The sequence below is a fragment of the Myotis brandtii genome, unplaced genomic scaffold (assembly GCF_000412655.1).
Source record: "Myotis brandtii unplaced genomic scaffold, ASM41265v1 scaffold102, whole genome shotgun sequence".
In the NCBI taxonomy this organism is placed as follows: domain Eukaryota; kingdom Metazoa; phylum Chordata; class Mammalia; order Chiroptera; family Vespertilionidae; genus Myotis; species Myotis brandtii.
In genome coordinates this window covers 316,042-325,339 of record NW_005353405.1, presented here as the reverse complement: position 1 = coordinate 325,339, position 9,298 = coordinate 316,042, and the positions used below count along the sequence as shown (strand labels likewise).

At 41.1% G+C, this 9,298-nt stretch overlaps 1 protein-coding gene across 1 annotated transcript in view; it reads left to right on the top strand.

Annotated features, from left to right (window-relative positions):
- EPSTI1 (epithelial stromal interaction 1 (breast)) overlaps positions 1–9,298 on the top strand; it is a 113,830-nt gene that overhangs the window by 18,021 nt on the left and 86,511 nt on the right. The window contains exons 3-6 of the mRNA XM_005853257.2: positions 952–1,010; positions 3,139–3,222; positions 6,376–6,449; positions 7,114–7,197. Coding sequence (XP_005853319.1) covers positions 952–1,010; positions 3,139–3,222; positions 6,376–6,449; positions 7,114–7,197 — 301 coding nt within the window. The remainder of the gene's footprint in view (positions 1–951; positions 1,011–3,138; positions 3,223–6,375; positions 6,450–7,113; positions 7,198–9,298) is intronic.

The following is a 9,298-nucleotide window of genomic DNA, read 5'->3' as shown; positions in this document are numbered from 1 at the left end:
GCCTCCTCAGCAGCACTAAGGATGTCTGACTGCAGCTTAGGCCTGCTCCCTGCTGGCAAGTGGACATCCCCCGAGGGTTCCCAGGCTGCCAGAGGGATGTCTGACTGCCAGCTTAGGCCCAATGCCCTGGGGAGCGGGCCTAAGTCAGCAGATGGACATCCTGCGAGGGGTCCCAGACTGGGAGAGGGCACAGGCCGGGCTGAGGAACCCCCCCGAGTGCACAAATTTTTGTGGACTGGGCCTCTAGTCATAATAATAAAAGGCCAGAGGCATCATGACCAAAATGACCAAACAACTGGTCACCATGAAGTGCATGGAGCACCTCTCGGTCCCTCCCCTGTGGCCCACAGGCTCCAATCACAGCAAGGCTGGCAGCTGGTGGGCAGGCGGGGCAGCAGGTGGGTGGGACAGTAAGGCAGGCGTGGCGAGACGAGAACGGGTAGGTGGGGCACGAGCGTGGCAGGGTGGTGGGTGGGTGGGGCTGCATGATTTTGTGTGCTGGGCCTCTAGGAAATTCAATAAAAATAATGTTAAAAGAGATGGCTGCATTGCAAATGGCCCATATTCACCGTTTGTGGGAACAAAGAATGCATGAGTGTTTCTTTTACTCCCAATATGGGCCAGTCGTGTGGAAGAGGATGCCCATCTAAAGCCACCTCAAAGAGATTTGCTCATGAGCATCACCTAGAGGAGCGGTGGGTCCCTGCAAAAAGAGTTTACCAGGAGCCAACAGTGAAGCAGTCACTTGTCACTCTGCATTTGTTTTCCTTTGACAACTAGATTGTAAAGCTTCTGGAGAACAGACCTGGGTCTTAATAGGAAGAGTACCTTCCAAAGCACATATTTGATGGTGATGATAGTAAATAGTGTATCGGCAGGAAGAATGTTTGGTGGTTTATAGGCATTAGTAGTTTCTCATGATAATAAACAATTTTTCCCTCTTCATTCTAGCATAGGTGCCTACACCTTGATAGCACCAAATGAAAACCGAAGAAAGCAGATACAAAGGAGTATGTATATTTATTTAACATTCAGAAAGCTTCTCATGTTCTTATAGAGTATAATTGATTTGTTTTGGTCTAAAGTATTTTTATTTTCTGATTTGAATATACTCACTAGATCTCATCAATTTTTTTTCTTTAACTTTAGCAGTGTTAATTCTACCTTTTAAAATTATATACTGTTAATGCTTCTAAACTTGTTTCTCTAGGCTAAAAGCAGAACTCATTGCATGATTATAAATCTTAGATTTCTGTTGAGCTTAAACAGTTTGCCAATAGACCTTTTTCTCGTTCCTGTAAAGTTGGGCTGACTGCAGATATTTTTATAGGACTACTAGAGGCTCGATGCATGAAATTCGAGCAAGGGTAGGCCTTTGCAGCCCTGGCTGCCTCTTGGCCCCTGCCCCCTGCCTGCACCCACCTTGGCCTGGCACTGCTTGCGTCTGCCGCCACACAAGTTCCCTAGTTCCGTGGAGCCTCCTGATTGATTGCCCCCACCCATCACCCCCCAGCTGGTGGCCTGGGCCTCCCTCTGTGGGGCTATCGTGGGGTGATGGCGGGCCCCCCGACCAATTGTATTGCACCCACCTTGGCTGGCCTGGCGCCAGTGCGTGTCATAGCATGGTCGTCCGGAAGGTTGGCCAGACGATCTTTCTGCTGTTCGGTCGTTTGGTCGATTTGCATATTATGCTTTAATTATTATAGATGACTACTTTTGAGATAGACAAGTTATATACTTAAAATAATTATGTACTTGAAATAACTTGTCTCTTTCTTGATATGTTTTATCCCTTCATAATGGAATTATTTTTAAGCTTCTGTGATCTCATACTTTTGTAACTATCACAGTCTACTCTGTTATTTTTATTTGTGTAAAGTAAGTATATTCAATTCACATTGCTTATAGGTTCTGCAACTTCAAGTGAAACAATGTATAATAAAACCAATTTTACCATAGGCTACTTGATATAAACAAAAGCTAAGTTCCTATGGCATCTCATCAACATTATAATAAAACAACATATTGGAGGACCTGCTGTACTTTAATTTTTTTTTTTTTAGATTACCACATCTTTGAGGAAGGGACCACACTGTACTCATTTTTGTGGATATTAAGATATTTAATTGAATTGTACAGCAAAATAAATGCTGTCATTTAAAATTATAGCATTATACACTCGAGTTGGAAGGAGAACTAAAATTTAGTTCACAAAGAAGTTACGAAGCTTGTTCAAGTCAATTGTGGGACTATCTCCTTTATTAGATCTTTGTAGGAAATTTAATTTTATGATTAATGATGGACATAAGAGCACAACAGGAAAGCAAACAGCTCTCCTCCTGGTGGTAAAACTGGAGGTTTCCTTTTAATATTCAGTGCAGAATATGACAAATGCTGCTATGTAGTGAGTGGGCACTGCCAACAGTTGACCAACAGAATTCCAAATGTTTTGGCATCTCACAAGCGTTTGATTTAAATACTTAAGTCTCAGTGTGCTCCGGATTTTTGAGGTGTTTCAGAAAGCTTTTTCTCTAATAGTTAAAAAATGTTATAAATGGACATTTGGAACAATCAGGTCTAAGTGGAGATTCGGGCCTGCATTGGAAGTACTGAACTAGTATCTCTGGCGCCCCCTGCTGTCACTGAGTGTATTTTGGGGAATGAGCACTGCTCTCCCAAGTGCCAGAAACCAGAGCAGGGTTGCCCACCTGCAGTGCAGAGCTCTCACATTGTATAGTTGCAGTAAGATTTGGGAACACTTAAAATAAAGAATGTGGGCATCAGAATTACTTGGGAATATATATTTACCTATGCGTGAAAAGCTCTTATTGACATGATTATTCTAGTTTTGCACACATTCTCTAGAATGGGAAGAAAAAGGAAACTCTTTTATTTTAGTAGGAGTTCAGGTTCTTTTCCATATTTGAACCTCCTATGCAGAGACATTGCCACAGAGGTGGGCCCAGGGTGACTTCAAGGGGTTAGGACTGAATGGTGTCTTCCTTTCCCGGATATCTCATCCACCCATACCTGCATGTATTTAATTGCCCTCTAATGATTGTTTTTAATGCCTTAAAGGGATCAGTTTCCTTTTAACATTCTAATGATTGATGACTTTATATTTCTCACTTGACTTAGTTGCTGAGAAAGAGCTGGAGAACCTGGAGAAGTGGAAGGAGCAACATAGAGCGAAGCCAGTTAACCTGGTACCAAGGAGGCTAGGTAAGCAAGCAAAGCGGTCATCTGGATAGAGGAGGACAGGGCATGTATCAATCCTGTTAGCACCTAGCCTAGGTCTTTCTTTCACTGTATCTTACAGGTGGTTGGGTCACTGTGCTTCTTGTAATGGAGTGCATTTAAAATTGAAACAAATATGCAGATATATTGTTGTTTCTAATTTTCTGCAAGTAGCGAACATATGATGCCACACAGTTATGTGGGAATAAAGTGATGACTTAATTGCCAAACAATTTAGAGCCTCTTAGATGATCAACTCTGAAGAAATCTTACCTGGGGCGCTGCGTATGCCCCATCACAGCACTAGTCAGGATGGGAGTAAAAGCTATCACAAGCATATGAATCATGGCTCTTGATGCTAATGGGGAAAAATGAATGGAGAGTCAATTCCAAAACTAAGACAGGAGTGAGCTGGGGGCCCAGTGGTCGGTATAAAGGGAAGCATCACCTCTGTTTGTATTCTACAGATAGAGACCTTTGGGTCTCTGACACATGCTGCCAGTGTGATGAATTGTCTTGGCTGCCTTTGCCAGTGTTTGAATCTTCCAATGGGGAGGCCACCTAATGGGAATCATTCAGTCTGTTTTTCCTTTTCTTTTCTAGCATCAGCTAAGAACTTAAAGGGCTGGGTACAGTTTCCACAGATTTTGTTAATACAAATGTGTCAAGCAACACCATACCTCCACTATGTTTCATGAAAAGGGTTCATCTTAAGTGTATCCTGTACACAGAATAAGCCAGATGTGAGAGGTACAACCGGGAAACAGCTTTGTCCTTCCTAAGTGATTCCCTCAAACCAGCTCTGTGGGACTAGTTTGTCCCTTTAATATTTGGATTAGATTAGCTCTTTTTGATCTTTCTCAACTAATAAAGTTGTTCAGCTAATTCTAGGCATAAAACAGTGTCATTTCAGTAATTAATCTTCAGTCCTAGCTACTGGGCAGAATTGTTACTAATAAAGATTAGAACTTCCTCCATGCTCAGCCCAGGTATATTTGGGGTAGAAAGATAGCAAAGGAAATGGGGTATAATGGAATTTTTCTCTCCAGACTGCCCTATTTCCATATTCTGACCCTTCCAGAGTCAAAGGGAGAAGGGGAGGGAAGGGTGCTAGGGGTCTATAGTACCCTGATCCTGATTTCTTAGTCTTGGTATATGCTTACTGTGCATCCCCCCCCCCCCGGGGCCCCCCCCCCCCCCCCGGGGTCCTTGGAGTTCTTCAGATACCCTCCTTGCCTTCATTCATCTTTGACCTAGATTTCCCTGGTAGAGATGATAAACGTTCCTGCTGTCACCGTGGCTTCACCATTGGTTCTTGGTAGGTAGACTCTCTCTGTAGGGCTGCATTTGTTTCTCCAGGTGGCTCACATGGGCAAGTCCCTTTAGGACAGCTTTAGCTCAACATTCTCCTTCATGACAACTCAGATTGGGAGTACAGGAAACACAAACTCTGGGAAAACAGGCCATTTGCCATGCAGCCACCTCTTGTTGATGACTCATTGAGTAGACAACTGACAACAGCCTTTGGGCTCTGACTTTTCTAGGCATGGGTCCACTAGGTCCCTCAGTCTCTTGAGGAAATGCATTGAGATCATCAAGTGATTTTCATTCAACGTCTCTTGTTCATCTTTACATGAAGATTCCTCCTTCCCCAAAGACACAGAGAAGATGGAATCCACAAAGACATCCTCTGATTTCTACCTCCCTTTGACCTATTCAACCCTTTTTATAGGCTGAATGTAGTTGTTATTACAAGTTTTCTAAACTTGTTTAGTTACCTCCTTGAAGATCCTGCTTAGGGATCCAAGTACCTTGTTTTGGATTTTGGAATGGTTGGCTACTATTGTCTTCAGACCTTAGCTAAGAAAGGACAGAATCTCATTTTTGACATATCTAGAAATGGCCACAGATATCTGTGTGGAAAGGGGCTAGGGGGTAGGAAAAAAAAGTTCCAGAGTGTATTAAACTTTATGATGATTTTTGAACAAAACCTGTAAATGCTTTGTATACATCTGACTATCTTCATTTATTTTTATTCTCAGCTCTTCCCCTATTCCTCTACTCTTTAAAATATTGGAATAGTTTGAGGAGATTCTGAAAGTGGCTGAAACATTATATAAAAGCTTTAATAGCCCTCACTTTTTTTTTTTTGTGGCCCTCACTTTTTCTTTCCCTTTCCTCCATCCCCCACAACAGAGATGAAAGGGCCCAAACCAAACAGGCTTTATATATCTTTTGGGACTCAGATGAGAAGTCCCTATGGTGTCTTTATCAGTTCAATTATAAAAACTATGGTGATGCAATTTATTTTAATGCATCTTCTGTGAGAGGGAATCAGAGAACTGACACGTTTAGTGACAAAAACACCAGAGAATTATTTCAAAGGGATTTTTGTAATAGACATACCATGCTTGCATAAACACTAAGAAATCCCTAAATAGCAATTCTTACTAGTAGATGATTATCAAGCTGCATTCTGGCCCCTAATTATTTTAGGTTTAAAGAGGGAGCAGGCAAATAATCTAACATTCATATATTTTTCATGAATACCTACAGAAAGAACAATAAATAGTATAGATTGACAATCAATTACAAATAATAATATTTCTACAGTACTTTTAAAAACTGGGTTATAAAGACCCCATATTTGTTTAGTGGCAAGAGCCCTGAGGATTTCCTGAGTGTTGCCACTTGAATCAGGACAATCGGGCCAGAAGAAGAAAAGCAAGTGAAGCATCATTGATAATAATCCTTATCATGGTTAAGAAATGGTCATACTTAAGCAGAAGGAATGTTCTAGAATTTCCAAAACAAGCAGTATTTCTTATTATTTAGTATGGAACTTGCGGCATGATTTCCATCTAAAGGAAAACTTGAATATTGACACAAGTGGAAAACTCAAGTAGGATTGTCCTGTTCTTTTAGGAATATTGTCTATCTGTCTAGCTTTGTCTATCTTTTAAGTGATGGCCATTATTTAATGTCTTATTAAGAAAACTGGTTATGTCCTTATTTCTAGAGGTATAAAAATATTAAAGAAACTCATTGTGTAGTCATATCATGTATTAATTAGTTTTTGATGGCTGACATTTCAGGTTAACATTCAAGTTTCAACTTTGTGACTTTTTTTTTCCTTAGGTGGAAGCCAATCAGAAGCTGAAGTGAGGCAGAAACAACAACTCCAACTGTTGCAATCTAAATACCAGCAAAAGGTCAGAATCCATCTCTTTTAGTTTAATTTTGGCAAGGAATTTGAGCACCAGCACTTTCTAGTAACTATGAAATAACACAGTAACTTACCAGAAACATAAAACCTTTCAAGCAATTGCAAAAGGGAACTCTCAAAGGCAAAGAAATCAGGAGCTGAAGAGAGATATATCTAGAATTTCCATCCAAGCCATACATTAGTCAGCAGCACCCCTGGTTCAGGGATTTTTTTCCCTAGTTTAACTCTACTATGTTTTGAATATTTTGCTTGCAACAACATGGATTTGTTTACCGGATAGCAGTCATGAAAGTATTAAAAAAAGAAAATATTTAAGGTGCTTAGTGATTTTTTACAAGGCACGTCATGAGTTTTATAATCAGGGAAAATTATCTGCCCACTCTTTTTCCTCCCCAACCCAGATTGGGGGATGGTGGGTGGGAGAAGACAGATGGAGACCAAGGAAGAAATACAAAGAGAAATTTCATAGGCAGGAGAAGTAGCCTGGCCAGTCTCTGTGCTCTAAGTACTTGAAATACCAACCTATAATCATGGTGAGGTAGAGCACAAACAATACTGTAATTTGCCTTTCATCATAATTTTGTGTTCCAGAGATTCAGACTGAAAAATAGTAACTGTTTTTTGTCCTCTGTAATCTCAATACATTTTAGCTAAAAAGAGAAGAATCTATAAGAATCAAGAAGGAAGCTGAAGAAGCTGAAATCCAAAAAATGAAGGCAATTCAGAGAGAGAAGGTAAGATAGCGGAGAAGATGATTAGTTAATGTTGACTGAGGGTATTTTATGTGCCAGGTTCTCTTCTAGACATGGTCATGTACAAACTCATTTAATCCTCACAATACGGTAATCCTACGAAGTACACATTATTCTTATTAGCCAAGTTCACAAATGAGGAAACTGACACAGAGAGGGTAGATAATTTGCCCAGGGCTCACAGCTGGTAAATAGAAGTAGGATTCAAATCCAGGCTGATGGGGCTCAGAGCTAGAGTTCTTAGTCACAACACTATCTTGACTCTCAGGCAAGTGATCAAAGTAGTCACTGTATATTTGGCTATAAGCAAAGCAGTTAGTAATAATGGCAATTAGCGGTGGACCACCATATTTATATCCAAACTAGAGGCCTGGTGCATGAATTTGTGCACAGGTGGGGTCCCTCGGCCAGGCCAGTGATCAGGGCCAATCGGGACCAGCCGGGAGCAGGGGGTGTGGGGAGGGGACACGGGAGATTGGCTGGCTGTGGGAGGTTGGCTGTGGGAGCGCACTGACCATCAGGGGGTAGCTCCTGCATTGAGAAGATGCCCCCTGGTGGTCAGTGCGCATCATAGCTACTGTCCAGTCATCCGGTCATCTGGTTGTAATGGTCGCTTACACTTTTATATATATAGATACTGACTTTTCCAGGGTGAATGCAAAATAGGTGAACATATTCTCTTACTGATAGAAGAGAAAGTGTACATTTGCATTTCAGTATTAGGGATATGATCCAAACCTCAAAGTGTTTTTAGTGTTGATACTTATTCTGGGTTTGGGGAAATAAACCTCCTAAACATGTTCATTTGCTAGAGAAGAAGGAAGAATGTAGTGTTATTCCCCCTTATCCCTGTCTCCTACTGTCATTCCTCACAAAACCCTAACCTGTAGTAGGTTTTAAGTGCTGAAGGTTTAGGGGAAAGGGGTTGACTCATGATACTGACTACCAAGTATGACACCTGCTGCAGGTGTAAGTCATGGAAGCACAAGTGCTATTCCTGCTGTCTGTGTCTCTCTCCCCCTCCTTCTTTTCTCTTTTTCTTTTAAAGATTGAGTGTTGGTCAAGATCTAAACCTGGTTACCAAACAATAAATATTTTTACCAGTTAGAGTTCATGAAGCCAAAAGCGGATGACTTAGAGAATGTGTGAGAGAATATGAGCCTTTTCTTTCCCTGAGGACCTTCTACCGGCTGGGGAGCAGACTGAGTTTTTCTTGGAAGTTTCCTGTTGTGCTATGTGACCTTGAGCATGCTGTGCCCCTCCCTCAACTATTCCTGTAAAATGAGTCTATAAGTCCCACCTCCTCTACTCCCAAGGCCCAGTAGCATCTGTAGATTTTGATGCTATATCTGTAGAGGTGTTGGCGCTGGGGAGGAGATAAGACTGGACTTATGCATGTGGAACTGTAGTGAAATCCTGGAGGTATAAGAAAAAAACATATAGGAACTTGGTTTATAAAATTTGATTCAGTAATCTATTTCCAACTGATCAGCCATTATACCTTCACTGAAAACATCTTTATTACAATAACATTTTTAACCCATCTTTCTCTCTTTCTACTTCTCTATTTCCTACTCTCTCTCTTTTTTTTTATCCAACTCCCTTCCCCAATTTCCTCCTTCAAAGGAAGGTTCACACATTGGTCTTGTGCTTGTAGAGGAGTGTCCCCTCACATAGAACAAGTCTATGTGCATTGCAGGCAGAACTAAAAAATCATTAAATCATTACCAGGAACTGAATGAAGAGGTATGCAGATCCTGAAGAATTATTGTGTTGCAACCTCTTAACCTAAAAGTCATTTATTAGTTGTCATTTAATATCCAGAACCGACTGGCTTGTGGGTCATTTATAGCTCATTTCTTCACGGCTCAAGTAATGTATACAATTTAGAAATGTTAGTGGCTGAAATGGTTTCTTTTAAAATTGAGTAAAAGCAGCATTTTCCTACTTCCAAGTTATACCATAACACTAGCTGTCCAGCAATCACTAACTATAGGAATTTTAATTGGGTTGGCTTTTATAATATGACTAGGGCCCGGTGCCACAAAAATTTGTGCACTGGGGGGGGGGGGGGGGGGGGGCC